Below are 25,181 nucleotides of genomic sequence, written 5' to 3'. Positions count from 1 at the left end.
TCAAGGTGCTTTGAATGATTGTATTCTTGTAGCACAAATTATCTGGCTGTTTGAAAACCATGGTTGTTAGGCATGTGCATCTTAAGTCATCTTGAAACCATTGTAAATTACAGAAACAAATCTAATATTGCTTCTTGTTTTAATATTAACACTTTTCTGTTTTAAATTTATCCTCTCCTTATGTTGTTATTCTGGTATCTGGAGGATTTTTGGATGATCTGGTTGGCAACACTGATCTTTTGTTCACTTTTGTTTCTGTGAAAGTAGCTGATACACTACCTAGATGGTGAGTGCTGATGCTGTAATCAGGAAAACCTGAATTCAAATTTGATCTTAGATACTTCCTAAGTATCTACTTCCTAGCTGTGTAAATCTGGGCAAGTCACTCAACCCTATTTGCCTCAGTTTCCTCAATTATAAAATGAGCTAGAGAAATGACAACAACCTCCCCCTCCCACTCCCCTGTATTTTTATTCAAGAAAACTCCAAATGGGAGTCATGAAGCATTGGACATCATTAATGAATTAAAACAACAAAGCTTTTATGACAGTGGTAGAAGAAAAGAAAGTCATGTCTAAAGAAATTTTTTCCTCACGGAGTTTAGTTTATATACAGAGCATCTCCAAAGTTTTAAATTTTAATAGTTTAAAACTCCTTTAGGATTTTGGGATAATTATATATAAATTTTTTTTTAAATGAAGCAATATGTAAGTGCTTCTGTCACTTAATACAATGCTTGTCATTAATCAGTAGAAAAGTAAATATTTTATAACTGTATTTTCATTTTCATTGCTTGCTTCGGTAGCTTAAAATAAAAAGTGAATTTTCATCTTCCAGCAAAAGAGATTGTAAAAATTATCTTCCCATTTCAGTCACATATTTGTGGGAGCAAACTTTTAACAGTATTTTATTTTTCCAAATACATGCAAAGATAGTTTTCAGCATTCACCTTTGCAAAACCTTGTGTTCCAAATTTTTTTCCCTCTCTTTCCTCCCACTCCTTCCCCCAAACAGCAAGCAGTCTGATGTAAGTTAAACATATGCAATCCTTCTAAACATATTTCCATATTCATCATGCTGTACACACACAAAAGAAATCAGATCAAAAGAGAAAAAACACAAGAAAGAAAAAAATACATGCAAATAGTCAAGCAGCAACAACAGCAGAACAAAGACGTTTGCTCCCCATTCAGTTTCCATGCTCTCTCTGGATGCAGATGACATTTTCCATCCCAAGTCTATGAGAATTATCTTGAATCATCTCATTGTTGAAAAGAGCCATGTCCATCAGAATTGACCATCACATAATCTTGCTTTGCTGTGTACAATGTTCTCTTGATTCTACTCACTGTACTTAGCATCAGTTCATGTAAGTCTCTCCAGGCCTTTCTGAAATCATCCTGCTGATCGTTTCTTATAGAATAATAATATTTCATAACATTCATATACCATAATTTATTCAGCCATTCTCTAACTGATGAGCATCCACTTAGTTTCCAGTTCCTTGCCATTATGAAAAGGACTGCTACAAAAATTTTTGCACATATGGGTTCTTTTTCTTCTTCTTTGATCTTTTTGGGATATAATCCCAAAAGAAATCCTGCTGAATCAAAGAGTGTGCTAGGTTTTATAGGGAGCAAACATTTTCGCTTTGTTCTTGTTTTAAATCAAAGTACAGAAAGAAACTTGATGCAGAACTCGATTTAAGATTGTATTTGTCTGATGTTGAGCCCCATATTACAAATCTTTATTCAAATAAAATAGTCTAAGAAATTAAAGTTGTATATAATTATAATCTTAACTATATTCCAAATTGCAACTTATTTCATTTAAAATATTGTCCTGTAGATAAGAGTAATGGTAAGCAGTTCTTTTAATTCTTAAAAAATATCCCATATAAAATATTTGTAATTATTTTGTAATTTTGTATTTAGAATTTCATAATTATGGGCATAATTAAGTTGTATTATAATTATATAGTGAAAATTTTGCCTTGGAGCTTTTTTGGGGAAAAATTATCAGTTATTGTAAATACTTAATAAACCTAAAATAAGTATATCAAATTTCCTTGTGAATTCATAACACATTTTTGTTATCGAAAGGCTTTTGCAGGATAAACAGCCTTGCCTATAGTGGGTAGAGAGCTCTTTGAGCTAAGAAGCTCTGGATTCAAGCTCTGTTTACTGACTGGCTCTGTCAATCTGGGGAAGACAATCTCTCTGAGCTAGTTTTGGCTGTAATTCTCTTAAATTGCCAAATACTGAGTTGGACAATAGTTGTTTTCTAATCTGAAAGTATCCTCTACCAATGAAATCACAGGTTCAGACCCTGACTCTGTATTTATGATAACCACTCAGTAAACAACCCAAGGGCATTTTGTCTTTGGATCTGCAGTGCCTAGCAGAATGCTTGGTGTGCATATACTTCAGCCTTTTCTTTGATATCATGAACCCAAGAATGTGTGCTTCTAGTCATATATATTTATTGCAGCTCATTTGATACTTATTAAGTGTATAAAGCATTTATGAATTGAGTTACTATGATAAGCACATGGAATGCAAATACAAACACTGAAAGAATGATAGCCCTTGCCCTCAAAGATCTTAGAATATGTGAGGATTGTAAAGGTGCTGATCTAGAGCTGGAGGGGAAAATGGAAAAAGTAGGCCCAAAGTCTGGCTCTCTGCTCAGCTCAGCCTGCCTTTGAAGTGATTATACCCCAAGTAGAGGTGCCAGAGAGGAACTCACCATTTGGAGTTAGGATGGGTAGAGATGGAGAAGTCAAGTGGTGAGTCATGGGGTTAATTAGAGTTTGAAGTACATTTCTTGTTGAGATGTCCTTTTCTAAATAAATCCTTTACAGAAGATGGACCTTTGTAGGTCTTTTACCATTTCACAAATACCAAAGCAGAATTTAACATTTGTTTTGCTTCATTCTATATGACCAGTCATCTTACTCCTTTTTAATTGTTCAGATGATTTTTTTGCTACTTCCTTTATGCAAGTCATCATTGGTAATATACTGCAGTCTGCTTATCCACCATACTTTCTTAATTTCTTGAGTCACTTGCAATTTTGATTATTTGGAAACTGCTATACCATCATTCATAGCCATATAATCTCATTAGGAAGCTATTCTACATAGATGCTTAATAAGTATGTGTTGAATTTAGTTGAAGCTGTGATGAATTGTTAGATGTCATTTGTAGGATGGTAGATCAAGAGTTGGAGGAGGCCTGGGAAATTGTCTAGTCCCTGCAAAGCTTAGATGACTTATCCAAAGTCACATAGAATTACAGGCAGGATTTTAATGAAAGTCTTCTGATTGCATAGTCAGTAGTCCCTCTGCTGTATTTGTCAGCTTGGCTTCCACTAAAGGAGCTGGAATCTTTTAACTTGAAGAAGAGAAAACTTAAGGGAGTAACATGTCAAGGGGCACATGATTACCACCTTTAATTTTATGAAGAGCTATTACATGGAAGAATTATCTTTGGATTCATTAGCTCTAGAGGGCATAGAGAATTGGGTGGATATTATGAAGAAGCATATTTTGTTTTATTAAAGGGAAAAGGATCTTAACAATTAGAACTGTCCAGAAGTTGAATAGGCTGATTTTAGAGTCGTAAACTCTAGCTGGAGTCTTGTAGGGAATGTTATGGAGGGGATTCAAGTTGGGGTCAGACTAAATGGCCTCTAGTGTTTCTTGCATTTTTAAGATTTTATTTTATTTTTAGTTTTTTTTAACCCTCTTTTCCCCCTTTATATTCCCTCTCATTTAAAAGAAAAGCTATTGAATATAAATGGGAGCTTTGTTTTTTAAATAATTACTAATAATATATTTAGGGAGTCTAGATTATAAGGGAAAACAGTATATCCAGCATAAATCTAACAGATTAATTCACATCAGTTGAAATAATTTTGTCAAAAACCATGATTAATGATGCCTTTTCATTTTTGTTAACATTGTACTAATATTTTCAAGCTTTCTTTTTTCTTCTAGCGATTATGTGATTACGTTTGTGACCTGCTGTTGGAAGAGTCAAATGTTCAGCCAGTATCTACACCAGTCACAGTTTGTGGAGATATACATGGACAGGTAAACATCCCATGAGCAAATGTTTAGCTTTTGTACTGTCCATGTGTGTTTCTACTTGTTCTTCAAATTTTTAACATATATCAGCTCTGGTTGTCTAGGTTGCCTCAGTTACTTGGATTTCTTGAGTTATTGTTATGGTGAGTAAATGAGAGTGGGAGGGTCATCCCTTTGGGATAGTGAAATTTAGAATTTGAAACTAATTACAAAGAAAAATCATTTACTGGCTCTGAAGAAGAATCATTGGGTTTAGAGTGCAGTGGACTTTAGAAATTGGTTTAATCACTTCATTTTGTAGTTGAGGAGTCAGATAAATTGATTTATTTAGTGAGTCAAAAAAGTAGTGATTATTATCATAATTCACATTTATATAGTGTGTTAAAGTACAAAAGTCTTTTTTCCTTCATATCAACCCTATGAGATAGTTTTATTTTACAGATGTGAGGCTCAGAACTAGCAAGTAAGAGTCATAGAAATCTAGGTCTTCAAAGGAATTTATTATAAAGTTATATTAATTGCCCTTTATTAACTTGAAATTTGGTTCTCAGTATTGTCTTCTCTTCTAAATTACTGAAGCCTTTGAAAATCCTATAATTTTGTTAGTGAGAGTAAATGTGAATAATTTTCCAAAAGAAAAAGTTAACAATGGCTAACCCAGAGGGTTGGGTTTAGAAATCTTCTGTTTCCTTCTTTATCTGCTGAACTGGAATAATACAATATCCTAGCTCAAACAGACCATTATGTGGTATAAAGAACTCTGGCTTGGGATTTAGGAAATTTGTTTTTCTTTTCAACTTTGCCATTAACTTTTTTTGGAAGGGTAGGTTCAAGTGGTTCTTACGATCTCACTCAACTGGAAGTGTAGCACCCATTCATAGTCTAAATCCTACTGCTCATTGGCAGAGAAGCTTTGCCTCCTTAATTTGGGGTTGGTTCATCCCTTTTTGGTCAGGCTCCCTGTATTAATTCCAGACTCAATGTGTACTGTGTTTACCCAGTGGACTTTAGCCCTAAACTCAAGTGATCTACCTCCTTCCTTTTTTTTTTTCCAGTAGCAGGGATTACAGGTGAGTATCCACCTAGCTGCCATTGTGTTATAATATAACTTTGGATGTATCACTTCTCCTAATTTTCCTCATTTGTCAAATGCATGGATTGATCTAGATGATTTTGAAGATCTTTTCCAGCCCTAACATAACATGATTGTAACATCTAGTTTTTTTTTTTTTCAGTAGTAATTTTCCCCCCAATTACATGAAAAGATAGTTTTCAATGTTTGTTTTGTAAAAAGATTTTATTGATAGTATTTTATTTTTTCAAATGCATATAGTTTTCATCATTCATTTTTATAAGACTTTGTGTTCCCAATTTTTGTCCTTCCCTTACCTGTTTCCTCTCCAAGACAATAAGTACTCTTATATAAGTTATGTGCAGTCCTTTTAAACATTTTCATATTTGTCATGTTGTGCAAGAAAAATTAGACCAAAAAACCCCCCAGACCCAAGAAAGAAAAAACAAACATACCAAAAAAAGTGAAAATACTATGCTTTGATCCACATTCAGTCCTATGGTCTCTTTCTGGATGCAGATGGCATTTTCCCTCCCAAGTCTATTGGAATTGCCTTGAATCATCGCATTATTGAAAAGAGCCAAGTTCATTACAGTTGGTTACATAATTTTGTTGCTGTGTAAAATGTTCTCTTGGTTCTGCTCACTGCACTCAGCATCAGTTCACATAGGTCTTTCCAGGCTTTTCTGAAATCAGCTTATTTGTCATTTCTTATAGAACAATAATATTCCGTAACATTCATATATCATAACTTTTTCAGCTGTTCTCCAATTGATGGGCATCCACTCAGTTTCCAGGTCCTTGCCACTATAAAAGGGCCGCCACAAACATTTATGCATTTAACATTCATTTTTGTAACATATTAAGTTCCACATTTTTTCTTTCTTCTTCCCTTACCATCTTTCTCCTCAAGACAGTAAACAATATGTCTATCATCTAGTCTTATTTTAGTAATTGCATTTGAGTCCATAAAACTTTATCTTTTTTTTCCCCCTTTTGTGAGGTAATTGGGGTTAAATGATTTGCTCAGGGTCACATAGCTCATAAGTGTTAAGTGTCTGATGCCAGATTTGAACTCAGGTCCCCCTGATTTCGGGGTCAGTGCTCTATCCACTGCACCACCTAGCTGCCCCTATCAATTAGTCTTAATGCCATGTTGTAGATGATGACACTAAGACCCATAGAGATATAGTGACATCTTACTAATCATCTGATTTAAGAATATTTGGAATAATCAATTGCTGACCTGTAAAAGCACAACTGTTTGGGGAATAAAATTTTGAGTTAGAATTAAAGGGTTATTTTTGACTTTGGGGATAATAAAGTTGAAAGCAGACCCACCCATCTGTCCACCAAGTCTATGACATGGCCTACTTCTTATTTGTATAAGATTTAGAATTAGAGCTGAGTTGACAGTTGACATTGTGACATACTGAAAATGATGTTCCTTGAGATGATTTCATTTGAATGGCCTATATTAGGCTCTTAATAAGTTTTAATGAATGAATGAATTTAGATCTCATAAGAGATCTTGAGCTCTGGTCCTGCATCCTACATCACCAACTTCCTGTTAAACATTTTAAATCTTATATTCCATCAACAGTTCAAACTCAGCATGTCTAAAATAGAATCCCCATCTTTCCTTCCAACAAATACGCTACATATTAATATGCCTATTTTTGTCAGGGGCCCAGTCATCTTTCCAGTAACCCCAGTTTGTAATCTTGGAGTCATTTTAGACTCTTCATACTTCGTTTTCTCTCATGGCCAGTCTTTAAATCAGCTTTTATTGATTCTATTTCTATACTTTCCCTCTCCTTATCAACTTTCTCCTGTATTATTGTAGTGGTATCCTCATTTCTTTATAGCATATCTTTCCCATCTCAATTCTCCCAGAAAGATATTCCTAAAACACAAGTTATACCATGCTACTACCCAGAAGCCTTCAAGGGCTCTCTTCTGTCACTGTGTTAAAAAACAAACACCTTTGTCCAAGATTTTAAACCTTTCACAATCTGACCTTACCAATATACTGCTTTTATAGGCTAATCACATATACTCTGTATCCCAGCCCAACTGACTGACTTGGTTTTACTGTTATGTGGTATTTTATCTCCTTTTTCTGTGCCTTTACACAGGCTGCTCCCCATGCATAGATTGTACTCTTCCCCCCCTCACCTCCAACTCTTAGAATGTCTTCCCTGCCCCACTGTGGACCTAACTGACCAATTCCACTTGAGCAGTGAAGCTCCCTCCTCCTTTCCTCCTTTTCCTCTCTCAAAAAATAAATTTTGATTGCTGAAATCTTCTAAGATATCTTGAGATTTACAGGCAGATTTCTTTTTTTAAGGACCATGCCTTAAATGCAGACCACTCTGGCTTGTTGATTGGCCAACAATAGGGCTTGACCCAAGCCTAGGTGGGTCATAATTTAGGCTCTGATAGCTCTGTTAGTGTAAATAGGAGTTGTTTCAAAGTTCCACCCTGTTAGGGATTCTAGAAGTAATTATAAAATTGGTGATGGTAGTGGTGGAAATGATAGTGGTAGTATTGACCCTTAAAGTCCTTTAGTAGTGATAATTTGTTTAGTTTTTTTTCTGAGCTTAGGTTTTTAGGAGCTCATTGCTGCTATCATTTTTGCTCTACTCCATTTTTAATATTATGTATGAAAAAATCTTAGGCTTTCCTTAGTGTGTACTTAGAATCCTAGCTCTGTATAATCTTATTATCTGCATGACTCTTCTTTGGGCCTCAATTTCATTCTTTTGTAATATATGGAAATTGGATTGTATATCTCAAAGATTTTTCAATTGTAAATGCTATAAATTATTTTTTGTAATTTATTTATTTTAATGACTGGTTTTATAATTTTGTTTGTTAATAAGAATAAATGATAGATCATTTCATTATTTATTTTTTTTCCTAGTTCTATGACCTTTGTGAACTCTTCAGAACTGGAGGTCAAGTTCCAGATACAAACTACATATTTATGGTATGTAAATATTGATGATAAGTCGTTAGATGGATGTCAGTGTGAATAGGTATATTTTAGTCATTTATATGATAACCACATGAGAGGTACTTATTACTTAAATAAGCTTGTTCTATTTGATTGTAGAGACCAGAGTGATGATCAGTGGTCACAAACTATAAGAAAACATGTTTTATTTCCCTATAAGTAAAATTCTTATATCAATTAGAGCTTTCCACTAGAGGAAACCTGAGCAGTTAGAGAATTCTCTATCACTAGCTGTATAACCACTTGTTGGGAAGGTTGAGGAAGGAATTCCTCCTTTTTCAGCTGGCTTGAGATTAGATTCTTTTTGAGGTGCCTTTGGACTCAAGGTTTTTTGTTTCTGTTTTGATTTTTTAATGGTATGGTATACAGAAATATTCTAAAAGAATTCTAAAAGAAATATTCTAAAAGAATTGGTATTGTTTCTCTTATGTTAATAATTTACTTATTTTCTCCTTGTAATTCTAATATTTCTGATGCCAGGTTAATAGTAGAATACATTTACTATTTTCAGAGACCTAGAATTTTAATTTAAATGAAACTTTAGAAATCATCTGCTTTAATCTCCTTTTATAGGTGAGGAACTAAGATTAAGAAGTAAAGTCACAAAGATAGTTAGGGTCTTGTGTTCTGAATTTCATTTAAAATTAATTTTTACTTTTATGTAATTTTCCCATGACAGGCTTCTTCTTCTTCATATATATATATATATATACACACACATTATTTTATTTTATTTAATAATAACTTTATATTGATATATATATTATTTTATTTTATTTAATAATAACTTTATATTGACAGAACCCATGCCAGGGTAATTTTTTTTTACAACATTATCCCTTGCATTTGCTTCTGTTCCGATTTTTCCCCTCCCTCCCTCCATCCCCTCCCCTAGATGGCAAGCAGTCCTATATATGTTAGATATGTTGCAGTATATCCTAGATACAATATATGTTTGCAGAACTGAACAGTTCTCTTGTTGCACAGGGAGAATTGGATTCAGAAGGTAAAAATAACCCGGGAAGAAAATCAAAAATGCAAATAGTTCATATTCGTTTCCCAGTGTTCTTTCTTTGGGTGTAGCTGCTTCTGTCCGTCATTTATCAATTGAAACTCAGGTCTCTTTGTCAAAGAAATCCACATCCATCAGAATACATCCTCATACAATATCGTTGCATGACAGGCTTCTAATCGTAGACTTTGTAGAGTACTTCCCTTTTGGTTGGTCTGTGTATTCAGTAATTTAATATGGGCCTAATCAAAACTTAAAAGGAGTTGTTAAGTAGAGCAAAAAAGCCAAACACATGATATTTGAAAAATTGTGAACTCAGGAGACTGAGAAATCAGGTTTTAAAATAATTTTAAGTAAATGTATTTGGATTCCTTCATTTGAAAAAAAAAATTGTTGTTCTCTTTCATTTTACATCTTCATTTCTGAATATATTTTCTTCTTTTGTATATACTATGTCATTCCTTAAAACAAAAAATAAAATAGTTGAGCAAAAGCAACCAACAGCCTACATATCCATTGAATCTGCCTATTATTTATTTTTATAGTTCTATGTCACTATTGCTCTTATCTCTCCAGTGAAGGAAGGGAAGTGCTTTAAGAAACTTCAGGATCATTGTTGTTGACATGTCTATCAAAGCACTTTTTGATTCCTCCATGTCTTAGGATACAGTTTGATGAGTTTCTGTAATCAAAAATAATGTTTACTTTGTAGGTCACTGTCTAGTACTGAGCTTTTCCCAGTTTAACTAAGTTTACATTTATACTTGGAAGACAGACTCTTTTGTTTTATCACCTGGTTCATCTTGGGAGCATTTCTAGGACATCTGCTTTGCTCACCTAGCTTTTAGGAACACAGGACAACTTGGCACAGGAAGGTGTATTGAAGGAATATCTTAATAGATGTGAGATCATCCTGATCATGATGTTACTAACATCTGTGTGCTTTTAATTTGCAGGGTGATTTTGTAGACAGAGGTTACTACAGTTTGGAGACCTTCACTTACCTTCTTGCACTAAAGGCTAAATGGCCTGATCGCATTACACTCTTGAGAGGAAATCATGAGAGTAGACAGATAACACAGGTTTATGGATTTTATGGTAAGACTTTTCTCCCATCTATTTCTCTTCAAGGTATATACAATTAAAAAAAATTTTTTTATTCCACTTTTTAAAAAAAATACTTTTATCAGTTTCAAAATGTAAAAGTTGATCAGTAAATGTTATATGAAATATATGTTATTTGAAATATTCCAAAGATGGGGAAGTATTATTCATTCCAGTGTGTAGCTCAGTAATTAAAACAGAATTCTGTATATTTTTCTGAAAGTGAAAAAAATTTTTTTATGTTCCTTGAAGAAAAGCTGTTGCTGTTGATAATCCTAAGAAAAATCATATTGAAAACAAGGGTCAGAAAAATTGGACCTAAAAGTCTTGAATACTATATTTCAGAGATATTTTGTTTTTTAATGAGTTAGCTCTCTTATAAGTAAATCATTATATTCTTTAAGTAGTAATAGGATCAGCTGAATTTAATTTTACAACTAATTTATCTCTGAAAGAAAACCTTTCAGTCCATAAAATAATATGTTGACGTGCAAACTGTGTTGGATTTGGTATCAGAAGATCTGGATTGAAAACCCAGTTCTGCTGATACTTCTGTTACTTTGGGCAATTCATTTTCTCTCTCTAGGTCTCATTTTCTTTATCTCTGAAATTAAAGAGTGATGATATTCTAGATAATCTTTAAAAGCCCTTCCTAGAACAAATTCATATGAGTGCCTTTCTTCTGTGCTTCTTTCCATCATTTTTTGTTCACTTTCCCCAACATTTATGTGTGTATTTTCTACATGTAATTGTAGATCACGTATAAGATTTTTTCACTTAGCATTATTTCATCTCTTTATTATTTCTTTATTTTTGAGTCAATGCAACAAGCATTTAGTTAAGTACTTCTGTATAGAGAACCCTGGGCCTATCCCCTTTTGGTATGTACAAAGTTTAGATAATAGTTCTTATCCTCCTGAGGCTTAATAAGATATGATACATGTACTGAGAATGATGGCTCATAATAATATATAAGAATACATACCAACTATAATACTTTAGAAATATATGTATGTGGGGAAGGGTAGAAAGGGAAAGGTTTTTTTTAAAATAGTCCATATTGGAACAAAAAATTTTGCAGAGGTGAATGTTGAAAACTGTCTTTGGATGTATTTGAAAAAATAAAATGTTATTTTAAAAAATAGTCCATATTCCATTATGCTGATTGAAACAGTTTGTTCAGCCATTTCTCTATTGTGGAACATTTAAAGAGTTTCAACTTTATTGCTACTTCAAATCATGGCTATTATAAAGGAGTTCATGCTTCACATATTTATTTGAGTAGAAGGATATCAAAGTTAGCACAAAATTTATCTTGTTGTTAAATGTACACCCTGACCTCCCAACTCAACAGCCACCAACAGTTGAAACTGTTTTTAAACATAAATATCCCATGACTTCTGATGTAAAATGGTGAGTCTTTGAAAATCTGGTTTTATAACCATAAATATTACAAGATATCAGTATGGTTAACTGAGATTTCAGCTCAGTATAGAACTATTAATACTTAAAAAAAAAAAACTAATTTCAAAATAAATTTATTGATTTCTATAATTTTTTACTTTAGCGTAGTTATTTCAGTTATTTCTTGAATATAACTCTCTCAGAGAACCATTCCACATAACAAATATTATTTTTTAAAGAGGAAAAAAGTCAATCCAACTCATCAATACATTTAATAAATATGAAAACATATGCAATGTGTAACACATGTGGATCTTCTGTCTCCACAAAGGGGTGGGTTAAGAATGTCTTCTTATATCTCTTCATTAGAATTTTATTAGATCATTAGAATTTTATAGATTCATTTCTGGTTTTTTGATGTGTAGTTCTTTCATTTACATTGTGTATATTGATTTCTTGATTTCACTCTATCAATTCTTATAGATCTTACCATTTTTATTACATATAATTTCTTACAACATAATTATATTCTATTATATTCACACACCATAGTTTATCTTAATGACATTTTGGAATATATGAGGACTTTTTTCTTATCATAGGCTTTTTTGTGATATAAACTCAGCAATTCCAAATTGCTTTTCAATTTGGCTTTATCTTATCCCAGTGGCTTCAACAATAATGTTTATATGTGATTTCATTCCACAATTCCTCCAAAATTAAGTATTCCTATTTTTTATCAATTTTGCTAATTTTCAGAGTGGGAGATAAAATCTAAGTTGTTTATTATTTGCTTTTCTCTATTCCTAGTGATGTATGTAATTTTTCCACATTATTATGAATTTATTGCTGTTCTTATTTTGAGAACTGTTTGTACAGATATGTTGGGAAATGGCTACAATCATAGATGTGTATACATACACACATGTCCATATTGATTGATTGTTTATATGTCTTGGGTAGCAAATCAAATCTGATAAAAAGATTTTTTCCTATTTACTCTTCCCTCCTTATCCTATGTGCATTCATTTTTGTTTTTGAAGAAGTTTTTCAGCTTCATGTTATCAAACTTATGTTTTATCTTTTGTAATTGCCTTCATCTCTTGTTTGCTTAAGAATGTGTCTTCCATGCAAAACTGTGAGAGAGAGATAATTATGATCAGCTCCTCTTATTTTTATGTAGTATGATATTTACCATCAAGGTGGTATATCATTGTGAAGTATGTGTAAGGTGTTGGTTGTCAATAGGCAATCACAACATAGGCAGAGACAAAAGACAAGTTCCGAGAATCCCTTAGCATTCTTAACATCAGTGCTTAATTTCTGCCAGATTACTTTGTAGTTTTCCTAGCAACTTAAAAAAAAAGTCAGATAAAAGAGTTTTTTTCTAGATAATTCATATTTTCCATTTTATCAAACTCTGGGTTATTGAATTCTGTCCTTTCTGATTCTCTCTTGTTTAGCCTATTCCATTGATATATCTATTTTTAAATTAATGCCAGATGATTTTGATGACTGCTCCTGTATAATGCAGTTTGAGGTCTGGAAGTGTTATTCCCTCTTCATCCCTACTTCTCTTCATCATTTTTCTTGTTTTTCTAGCCTCCCCCCAAATGAATTTTATTATTTTTATCAAGTTCTATAATGTGTCCCCTCAGTAATTTGATTGGTATGGCAGTAAAAGTATAAATTAATTTCCATAGTTAACTGTCATTTTTATTATATTGACCTAGCCAGGAGCATTGAATATTCCTCCACTTATGTAAGTTGTTCTTTTCCTTAAGGAGCACTTTATAATTAAATCTATATAAGTCTTTGTGTGCTTTGATAGGCTGGTCCCCAGATATTTTATATATTTAAGATCATAGCATTTTATTGCTGGAATGGGCCACACTAATTATACAATCTAATCACCTCATTTTATAGATGAAGAAACTTACCTCAGGATCACACAGAAAGTAGAGTGGCAGAGCTAAGATTTGACATTTTTCTTATTTCAAATAGAGTGCTTTATACATTATATCATATCTTCCCAGAGCTGAGATGATAAAACAAAGTGATAATGGAAATCCTAATTGCTAATTTAGATAGCTTCTTTGTACTATTTCTTGGAAATATAGCTATACCTATAACTGAGAGGTAGCAATAAGTGATTTCTGTTTACATTCTTTGTTTAAAATTAATTAAAACAGGGTGAGAGAATGAATATTTCTTTACCTCCAAATTTTTCAGTTTGACTAACTGATTAACATTTGAAAATTTTAATTTTAATCCTTTATGAGATCTACCATTTCACAATTTTAAGTTATTCAAAAGAGAGTGGAAAGGAACCAAATATTTTAGCTGGAAGGAATCTTAAAACATGGAATACTGGAATGAGGCATGTTATTGATTTTTATCTTTCAGTTCTAGAATTAACTTTAGATTTATAGAAAGATACTGATACTTTTATTTCTTTTGCAGATGAGTGCCAAACCAAATATGGGAATGCTAATGCTTGGAGATACTGTACCAAAGTCTTTGATATGCTCACAGTAGCAGCTGTAAGTTTATAAAATCGCTTCTATATTTTGTTTCCTAAGTCTCATAAATGTTAACTCACAATATAGGTTTAATTATTTTATTGAGAATTTTAGAGTTTGAAGAGACTTCAAAAGTCATATGAACATGGATTTATGGAGAGAAAGGACCTTGAGGTCATCTAGTCATAGTTACATACATTTTGAGTTAAAAGAGATCGTTTTACAGATAAGGGAGCAGGCTTGGAGAGTGATAGGGATTGTCTATCAGCTTGTCTTGTCATGGAGAGTGGCATGAATTATCTTGTAGCTGGTAAGTGTTAGAGGTTAGATTTAAACTTGGGTCTTAAAGTACAGAATTTTATCTGACACATCATATCTCTGGGCTGCAAATCTGGTCTTCTCATTTTAGAGATTTGAATATTAAGGACTAGAATGCTTTATTGACTTGCGTAGACTCACAGATAATAAGTAACAATGCACATTTGAACCCAAGATCCTCTTCCTTCAAATCTAACATTTTTTTTCATGCTGACTCTTTAATAGTCCTTGCCTAGTACATAATTTCTGATCACATAGCATTTCAGAGTTGGAAGAGATTTCAGATGTCTGTATTTAAATAAGAATCTCCTTTACGATATATTAGATAAATGATCATTTAATCTTTGTTGGGTGGAAGACCTTCATTGAAGGGTAGTTGCCTTAGTCATATGGACTATGGGCAGCTCTAATTGTTAGGAAATTTCTCCTTATTTTAAGCTCATATTTACCTTTTTGTAATTTCTATCCTTTGTTCCCAGTCGTTCCCTTGACAGCCAAATACAGCAGACCTGATTTTTCTAAATGTTAATTTTTTTATACATTTAAAAGATAATTAGAATACTCTCAATTTGCTCCCCAGGTATTTTTCTCACTACAATAGATATTTGTATTTCCTTCACATAATTTTCATATAATATGATCTCAAGACCTTTTCTTTGTGGTTGTCCTCCTCTATGTACTGTGACATATTAATGTTCTTCCTAAAATATATCATCTAGAAGTGAGATCTAACCAGAACAGAGTACCCGGTGATTATTACCTCCTGAGGCTTGGCCTATATACTTCTCTTAATACAGTCTTAAAATGCCATAACTTTGTTGGCTATCTTTGGAAACTTTTGCCCCAATTTTAGTTTGAAGTCCATTAAAATTCCTATATTTTTTTTAGATAAATTCTAATCTAGCCATTTTATATCCTCTCCTTTTGCATTCGAAAATTTAAATTTTTTTTAAACTCTGATATGCACCTTTAGATAATTCCTATTAAATGTCATCATCTTATAATGATAGTCCTATATCTGTTCTGTATAATTTCTCTACAGATTAGAATACAGGACCATATCTGAAATGGTCTTCTTTCTTCCTATCACATAGCATATGAACACTCTTCTTTAGCTTTGTGTCACTTGTATATTTGATAAATAGTCATTATCAAAACATTCATGTCTTTGGTAAAAGTATTAAATATCATAGGACAAAACAGATTTCTGTTATACTCCAAAAGATAACTTGTTCCAAGTTGCCTTTGAACCACTAGTCATTTTGTCATGTAACTATCATTTTTTGACCCACATATCTGTCTTTTCTATAATAATAACATAAGAGACTTTATCAAATGCTTTGCTAACATTTAAGTCACCTATATCTTCAGCACTCCGTCTAAAAGTTTGGTGACTCTGTCAATAAAGGAAAGAAGGGTAGTTTAGCATGATCGATTTTTGAGAAAACTGTACTGGCTCCTTATGATCACTATTTACTCTAGATACTGACTGGAATATGTCTTCTATTACTGTAGATTGGCACCTGATAACTGCCTTGAGAGATATCCAGATTTGCCCAGGCTTACAACAGCAGAGGTCCAAAGATCATTCTTTTTGGCATAGAAAACAGAACCAAAATAATTGCCTGACTTACATTCTTGCTTTTATCCCACCCATCCTGAGTGGGCGGGATCCACATCATCTTCACCACCGTTAGCCCTTTCTAAGATTTAACCCTCTTGAGACTGTTCTTAAGGATGTGTTTCATAGGTATATGTCTCTTAAATATCCAAGTTGGGTAAGATCTGGGCACTTCTTATTCACATTATTTCCTTTTTCCCATTGGAATTGCTTTTCTTTGATGTCTTCAGAATTTTGTTCTGAAGTTTTTCCTTCTTGCACTAAATATTCTTAATATAATTTTAAACCCTAGGAACCTCCCTGCTCCTTTCATGTGTTCTTGATAAATGGTCATCTAGTTTCTCAACTACTTCAGTAGTGGTGAACTTATTACCTCATCAGACAGCTTTTTAAAAATTCTGTTTTAAGCATGTTATTGATATTTTGTTTATGTCTACCTCTCTGCTACTTTTACTCCATGTTCTGGTTCTGTCCTATGGAGCATTAATAACTAAGCAGGTTAAATCTGCTTTTTTCTTTCAAATGACAAGTCATCAAATATTTTAAGAACCAAAAGTCATGTTCCCTGTAGGACTTGATTTGATGCTAAACATCTCTATTTCCTTTAATCAATCCTGATTTGGCATGGTTTTGAGTCTCCTTTTGATCAAAAATACAAGGTTGTTAACTTGATTACACTAGAGTCTTTCTAATTATAATCCTGAATCTTATTAAAAACATTTCACACTGATCCTTCTCTTCACATTTTTATCCAGTTAATAGATGAGCAGATTTTATGCGTCCATGGTGGTCTCTCTCCAGACATCAAAACACTGGATCAAATCCGAACCATTGAAAGGAATCAGGAAATTCCTCACAAAGGAGCATTTTGTGACTTGGTGTGGTCAGATCCTGAAGATGTGGATACTTGGGCAATCAGTCCACGGGGAGCAGGTTGGCTTTTTGGAGCGAAGGTCACAAACGAGGTAAAAGTCATTCTTGATTAACATAGCATAAATTGAATTAGAGAATTTAGAGCTAAGAAGGGTCATAGAATCATAATTCCTTCCCTCTGTTGATTATCTCCAATTTATTCTGTATATATCTTGTTTGTACATAGTCCATATACATGACCAGTTAGGAAACTTAGACTTAGGGACTTTTTGATGAGTTTCCCATGGTTACATAATCACAAACATCTATTAAGTTCCTACTCTTTGCCAGATACTTAGCTAATTAAGCATGGGGAGGGGGTATATGTGAAAAGAATGAAATGAAATGATCCCTATGCATATCATCATCATAACTTGACATTTTTATGTAGTGGTTTAAGGCTTACAAATCCCTACATTATGTTATCATATTTGATCATTTCAGACCATCCTTTTAGTCTGATGCTGCCAGTATTGTCATCTTTATTTTATATATGAAGACTTTTTCCCCCAAAGAAGGGAAGTGACTTGTCAAAAATAATAGAGTTTGTAAGTAAGCTCTCTGGTCACTGGTGGACTTACTGTAAATAAGGAAAAGGCTTTTGACACTTGATTTCCTGATGGAAAGCTTATCTTTTTATGTATAATTGAATAGGAATTTGCTCATTTAGTGGCTAAAGGTCTAATTTTCTGTGTACATTGTATTTTTATTCTCTGTTTGTTTACAAGGCCTATATATATATATTTTTTTTTAATATTGCAGTTTGTTCACATCAACAACTTAAAACTCATCTGCAGAGCACATCAACTGGTGCATGAAGGGTATAAATTTATGTTTGATGAAAAGCTGGTGACAGTATGGTCAGCTCCCAATTATTGCTACCGTTGTGGAAATATCGCCTCAATCATGGTCTTCAAAGATGTAAATACAAGAGAACCAAAGTTATTCCGGGCAGTTCCAGATTCAGAACGTGTAATTCCTCCTAGAACAACTACGCCGTATTTCCTTTGAGGCCTTCGCCCATCCTGCTGATCCCTTTTCCTACCCTTCCCCCCAAATTCCTTGTATTTACCCCTCTACAATATACTTTTTATTGAGCACTTTGCTGCTGAAATGCTGCCTCTTGCCTCCCTTCCCCCCTTTTTTATTTTAAATTATCTAAATTTATTGTGTATTATGGTGTCTATAGCAATGTTTCTCTATTGATTTCCTCCCCATCCCATCCCCACCTTGGACTTATTTGCAAAGACTTTGAGAAATGTCTTAACATCCACACTGCTGCATGTAGTTCTTGCTTATTACTGGTTTGGGGGGAAACAGGACATTTTTCCTTTTTAAAAAAAGCAAATTGGAAAGAACAGACCACACCGAATATTCCCCTCCTCTTGTATTGTTCAGCTTTTTTTTTTTTAAGTTTGGTAAGTTTTAAGAAATTTCAGCAGCAAAGTTATTATTCAGTGGGCACGATGGACTGTAAATGCCTTTGCGTTGTGTACACCTGTCCCAGCTGTAAACATTGTCCTTTGTTGGATGATATTTTAAGTGGCTATAAAATAAATTGGTCGAAAGGGCTGCCCTCTTTGTTGTTCTTTTAAATTCCAGGCAAAATGCAAATCCTGCTCCAGCTTATGACTTTGTACGTTAAAATAATTGTATCAATCTTTTTCAGATTTCCTTGTATTTTTTAATAAAAGAATCTTAAATGAAACCCAACTAGGTTAAGTATTAGAAATTTCAACAACAACCTTCATTGTTTAGCTTAAAGGTATACCTTGTTTTCCTAAGTAAGAATATCTTAAGTCTTTGGTTATCAGGTTTAGAACTTGAATTGAAATTCAATGGTATTTATTTTTTAAAAAATCACTAAACTGTGCCTAAAGAACATAACTGCCATATGAAAATTTTGGTTCTATCTTCTGTAGGTAGTATTGAAACATTTAATACTTGTAATACTGATGTATTAATTTGATACCAGTTAATGGATTGAGATTAACTCAGTTTACAATCCATCCACAAGTACCATTAAGCAAAAATCATGGTTTCTCTTGCTGTAACACTTGCCTTTCACTTTAAAGAAAGACTTTTGATTTGGTTGCAACTTCAAAAGTGAAAAGAATCCAGGCTATATGTGAAAAGCAAATCCTTAAAAATCTTGATGCTTACAAAGAAGATATGTTGGAGCTTTCCTTAAAGTTCTGTGATAGCATGTTTGAGGCTTTGTGTGAGCAGTTTGAACACCTACAGTGGTGTGATGATCACTTCTTAATATGCAACTGTCTGCTAAAGAAGGACAAGTGTTCCAGCAGCCCATCTCAGAGCTGTGCGTGTGAGTCATGTTGGCTTTGACCATTTTGTGAACTATCTTGGTATTCCTTGACTGTGGTTCATTTTTGTCATTCCAGGAATCTTGTGAAGCCAGCCAATTTTAATAAAGCACTTTAGTATCTGTTCAGGTAGTTTTGAAAAATCAACTTTTCCCCTCTAGGTAAATAACCTCCAGGTCATCCTGAAATGCAATAAAAAAAAAAAAAATCACTGTAGCTAAAGTTCTCCTTGGCACATTGTTTTTGATGGACACTTTTGGTTTGGTTTTGTGTTTGGGGAAAAGAAGAGCACAATTCCCTTTGGATTTCAATTTTCTTCAATAATTGGAGATTCCGTTTTCCTTCTTCCTCTACTTTACCCCTTCCCTAACGATTTCCTTTGTGTAGCTTTTGATTATGTAGCTATTATCAGAAAAAGAAGTGGCTTGGACACTTTTCTGCACACACTTGAACTAATGTCAGGTCAGTAGTTTTGTATTACTGACTTGACCCCAGTTGAATTCAGGGGGAAAAAAGGTATTTTTGTCTTATGGGACTATCCGTAGCTGTGTATTTTACTAATTGTGGAACACTGGAAATTGATGATCTTTTGATATATGATGCAAATAACTCCTGTTTGTTTTGACACCTCCTTATTACAGTATTTTTTTTTCCGTTATAAATTGTATTGAATTGTTCAGCCTCTACTGCTTTTAAGTTGTACCAATAAAACTAGTTATATCTAGTATCCTATCCTACCCTCTGACACTTCTATTCCTATATCATTGTCATTGTTTAAATTCTCCCTCCAATGTGACTTTCTCTTATGGAACTGCACTTGTATGTCACTGGTAAGGCATATGCTAACGATAATCCTACATCCATTGCTCAATAATTGTGGACATGTCTAATTTCTTGTCAACAAAAGTGTAACAGCTTTTTGACACAGAGAAAAAGGATCATTTAGATTTATTCAGTTTCAAGAAAGAGTGAATGTATTAGATTTTTGTAAACTTCAGAAGGAATATTTGGACTCCATCCCATGAAAAAGGGCTATGTACAATAGAAAATAAATGTCATTTGGTGTGGGAGTTAATTGACAGTCTTAATATGTCTGTAGGCAGGAGGATCTGTTACTCCCTTTGTAGGTTGTATGTGAAATCATTTCTGTTGTATTGATGGGGGTGACTTATTTTTTACTTTTTTCAACATACTTGGTTTCTAATAAAATATCCTAGGCTGTAGTGAGCACTGTCTGCTTCTAATTGTCATCGACTCCCTTTTGCTGACACCCTATTATGTATTTTTAACCTTTTATTGATTGATGCTTTTCACAGGAAAATCCCACTATAAGTGGATTAAATTGGGTGCAGTGGTAAGAGGTCTTGGGTCTACAATACAGGTAGCATATAGCCTGCATCATTTCCTTCTGTACCTGCATGAATAGAAATGATGGAAGACATCAGCCTCCTATGTGTTTTACACTAGCATCTATCCCAGGCATTTGAGGTAGATTGTGGTGTTTCTAAATCAGTGTTGACTGCTTTATACATTGTATTTGGGTGGTGCTGACTACCCTTCGAATTTTCCCTTTTTTCTGCTTGGGCCAATTATTTTTTATTATCCTTTTAAAATGGATGCTTGTATTGTGAAAGGATTTGAGACTATACCTTTTTTCCAGTTTGATTTATAATATAGAAACAGGATTCATTTCCTGAAAATATCATTGGTAGGTCTGCGCTATGACAGCTTCTGGAAAATGGTGCACTTTGAAACAGAGACTGATTGCAAGACTCCTTGTTCTTTGATTGTTTTAAAATGTTGACATTTGTAAAAACACCTTCAGCTCTTCAGATGAAAGGTGCTATTATTATGCCCTTTGTAAATGAAAAATAAAAAGCTTACAGGAAGTTTGTCAAGTAAGTATTTTATCCATTGTATGGTTTATTAGGTGTGTATGAAGAAAATACTCCTGACAGTAGAAAAATTCTCACCATCATAGAATTCTATAATTATAAACTATTAGAAATATTACATCATTAATCTAGTCTTTTCATTTTACAAATGAAAAAAAAAATTGACTAATAAGCGTGGTAGCTGGAATTCGAACCCAGAACTTCTGAATCAGAGTTGTGCCTGCTTGGTAGTTTATAATGAATGGAACTGAACCTACTACACTTTATGTGTAGTAAATATGATGATACAGCTTTTACAAAGAGGCACTTGTTTGCCCCTGTTAGATGAGGCACAAAACTTTACTTCCTCAATCCTTGAGGTTTAGCTTGGGGTTATTATAAGTATTTTGAATAACATTATTTTTCTAATCTTCTCAGCCCTGTCAGATGGTTTTTTAAGTCATATTTGTAAGCATGTTTTGTAACGTGCTTCACTCATCTTTACCTTGTGAGGTAGGTAGTACAAGTACTTTTCCCATTGAACAGAAGATGAAACTGCTTGCCAGGAGAGAGAGATTTGAACCCAGTCTTCTGATCCAAGTTCTTTGCTCTTCTCACCCTGTCACCCCCTTTCTGTAATTATTGCTATTTTACAGATGAGGAAAGTTGAAGCTTCAAAAGGGAGATGGCTTGCTCAGGGTTAAAATGTGGGAGAGATGGAAGTAAATCTTTTTCTTACCACCTATTGCCGTGCTGCCTTACTCATTCTGGATCTCCTCTATATAACAGTACAATTCAGAGTTTTACAGGGACTATTTGAATATGTTTTGTAATTAAAGGACTTGGTTTGAATCTGCTTTTTCCTGTAAAAAGCATCAGTTCAAATAGTTTCTAGATACTTTTAAGATTATGAGACTATAAGATTTAGAGCTGAAAGAGATTTTAGGGTTATTTAATATAATGTCTTCATTTGACAAACACAGAGGATTAATTGTCTAAAATCACAGCAATAGCAAATTTGAATCCAAGTTCTCTGACCCCACATCTCTAGGGCTCTTTCCACAACATTCTACTTCACTGTTTCAGATAAGAACAGTACTAAATGGTAGAAAACCTGGCTGAGAAATAGGAATTCAGTTTTCTTTTGTCTTTCAAGTAGAATGGAGGTGAAATGGGGCTGAGAATAGTAGACTACAATCTATTAATCTAACAATTATAGAACATTGTAAAAATGTTAAAGGATACCAGACTTTTCTTCTGATTCAGCTTTTTGAATGAGGGAATTCTGACAATTGACTGTTTTGTCAAAGCAGCTTTTTTTTTTAGAAATCTAGTGGTTCATATATCAGTTTAATCCAGAAGTAATCAAATACCCACTCAATAGATATTATTCTTAAGTACCTATTCTGGGCTTGTTTACTTCTGAGGATATTAAGAAGAAAGAATTGTAAACAACTCCACAAGGAAATTGTAGTTCATAGGGTCTAAAAACATTGATATAGAATACAAGGAGGAGAGGAGTTGGGGTATTGTACAAAGTCCAAAGGGAAAATTTGGAATCACTTTCATTGGTGAGTAAGAGTAGTGTATAGGGTCAGTGGTGGCTTCGGGAGGGAGATGGTAGTTGAGCTAACCCTTTGAAGAAAGAGTAGTACAATTTTAACAGGTAGTGATGTGGAGAGAGAGTTCTCTGTTGGGCAGTTTACAAAAATGCTTGCAGTTAGGATGAATCTTACTGAGTTGGAACTATGATGTCAAAGTGAATCACTAAGACTGGAGAGTTAGGGTGGAGCCAGAGTGTTAGCCTTGAACTGAAGGCTAAGGAGCTGAGATTTTCTTTGATAGGAGGTCATTAAACTTTTTTGAGTAAAGGAGTGATAAGGTTATCTCTCTCCATCAGGGAGATTATGAAGAAAGTGATGTGCATAAAAATAGGCAGGACCACCACTTAGGAAGCTATTAAAATAGAGAAGCTGAACTCGAGGCTCTTGGCTCTCAATCTGTACTACAGAACACTTCTTCCAAAAGTTGTGAAGGAAAAGGGTAGGATACATAGGGTAAACTGGACTCCTATGCCTAATTATTTAATCTGAATGGGATTAATTATTATACCATGAGATTTAGTTGCTTTACACCTCCCATCCCTGATGTTCTTTGTAGTGATTCTTGGTCTTTTAATGGATAGCATTTTTTTTCCCCCTCGGCTCTTAGTAAGTATAAGGTTAGGAAGATCCAAAATCCAGCACCAAATTGAAGGAGAGGTGAAAACGTTTTATTTTAGCATCTTTGGTAAGCACAATAACTCCCTTTTTCCCTGACGGTTTACAGTTTACAAATTTACATCCTCATAGCACTTGAGGTACAGTGTATGTAAATTACCTTACAAACCTCAAAATACCATAAATGTTATCTTATCATTAAGTGCAAGTTTTAGCCTGTTTACAAGGCTAATACCCACAAAACTCAGTAGAGCGGCAGTAAGAACCAAAAACTCCGTCATTAGACGTGGATTTATGTCCCGGGCTTGTTAGCCAGCCCCATTGTGTCACTTTGGGCAAGTTCACTAACCTGGACTTGTTATGTGTAAAATAAAGATGTGGCACCAGATGATTTCTTAGGAACTTAAGAATTTTGACTAGGGAAGCCACTTGCCCAGGGTCACATGGCTCCTGTCAATCAACAATTAAGCATCGATTATTGGCCAGGTTCTGTGCTAAGCTGATTTCCCGTTATTTTACCACTACATTACACACCGTCCTTGCCCTAGCTCCATCTCCCCTTGCTAGGGGACAACAGGAGGCTTGGGTAAGAACTTTATTAGGGTGCATCACTTCTGTGGTGCATCGAAGATGAGCAGGCCATTGGGGGCTGTGGGCGTGGGGGAGGGATTTGCATGCAGGTGCCTGGTGCGCTCATTGCAGTTTCTATCTGGGGCGCACGATGGCGCTTTGGTTCTCTCGCCCCGACTCGCTTAGCGGTAGCTAAGGCGCCTTTGCCGTCACCTGCAACCTCAACCGAACCGTCTGGACAGGCAAATCCGGAGGGACGGTGGCGCAAGCCACTCAGCAAGCGAGTGGGATTCCACGCTAGTCACCCAGCCAATGAGGGGCGAAAACAATAGGCGGAGGGGGCGGATCCATGGCATGTTAGGTTGAGGCGTAAGGGTGCTATCTCCCGCCCCTCGGCTGCCGCCGCCGCCGCCGCTGCCGCCGCCTCCGCCGCCGCCGCCGCCGCCGCCGCCGCCGCTCGCTGCCGCCGCCTTAACCTCGCGAGCGCAGCGGCCGCCGGAGCAGCTCCCGCGGCGGAGCCGGGGCCGGGGACGGATGGTCAGAGGAGGCCGCCAGCAGCAGCCGCGGACTCGCCTGCCCTCCAGGTGAGCTGGGGCCCCGGACGGGGAGAGGGGGGGCGAGAAGGATTGGGGCGACGATCAGCCTCGAGAAGAGGGGTCGAGGCCGAGGGGGGCGTGAGAGGCAGCGGCCGGGAGGGCGACTGGGCCGGGGGGCGGCGTTGTCAGGGGCCGTGGTCGGGGGGTGGCAGCAGGCAGCGGCCGGGAGGGCACTCTGCCCCCAGCTCCCCAGGTCAGGTCCCCGATGGAGAATTGTGCTTGACTCTGGGCAGCACATTTTGGGAAGGATCTTGACAAACTGGAGAGGGTCCAGAGTGGAGAGGTTGGAAGAGCACGGGGAATCGTGCTGCCTGAGCATGGGAGACAAGACGGGCACATAGACGCTGGCGCCTTCTACGGGCTGAGGGGCAGTCGAGTAGGGGGAGGCTCAGACTTGTTCGTTTTGGCCCCGAAGGGAGCGATGGGGGGAAGTGACAGAGATAGCGTTGTGGATAAGGAAAGCTTTCTTGACCAGGAGAGCTGTCCAGAAGTGCCTCTGGAGGGTAGTGAGTTCTCCATCACCT

At 35.2% G+C, this 25,181-nt stretch overlaps 2 protein-coding genes across 2 annotated transcripts in view; both read left to right on the top strand.

Moving 5' to 3' along the window:
• The window catches only part of PPP6C (protein phosphatase 6 catalytic subunit), a 58,369-nt gene extending 37,748 nt beyond the window's left edge, over positions 1-20,621 (top strand). The window contains exons 2-7 of the mRNA XM_051979658.1: positions 4,001-4,096; positions 8,089-8,154; positions 10,150-10,291; positions 14,165-14,244; positions 16,918-17,127; positions 17,837-20,621. Of these exons, the coding sequence (XP_051835618.1) occupies positions 4,001-4,096; positions 8,089-8,154; positions 10,150-10,291; positions 14,165-14,244; positions 16,918-17,127; positions 17,837-18,085 (843 nt within the window). The 3' untranslated portion in view covers positions 18,086-20,621. The remainder of the gene's footprint in view (positions 1-4,000; positions 4,097-8,088; positions 8,155-10,149; positions 10,292-14,164; positions 14,245-16,917; positions 17,128-17,836) is intronic.
• A 3,905-nt stretch (positions 20,622-24,526) lies between these two features.
• SCAI (suppressor of cancer cell invasion) overlaps positions 24,527-25,181 on the top strand; it is a 227,936-nt gene continuing 227,281 nt past the window's right edge. Inside the window, exon 1 of the mRNA XM_051979634.1 lies at positions 24,527-24,645. Coding sequence (XP_051835594.1) covers positions 24,596-24,645 — 50 coding nt within the window. The 5' untranslated portion in view covers positions 24,527-24,595. The remainder of the gene's footprint in view (positions 24,646-25,181) is intronic.

The sequence above is a fragment of the Antechinus flavipes genome, chromosome 2, assembly GCF_016432865.1.
Source record: "Antechinus flavipes isolate AdamAnt ecotype Samford, QLD, Australia chromosome 2, AdamAnt_v2, whole genome shotgun sequence".
Classification (NCBI taxonomy): domain Eukaryota; kingdom Metazoa; phylum Chordata; class Mammalia; order Dasyuromorphia; family Dasyuridae; genus Antechinus; species Antechinus flavipes.
This window is presented reverse-complemented; position numbering and strand designations above follow the sequence as displayed.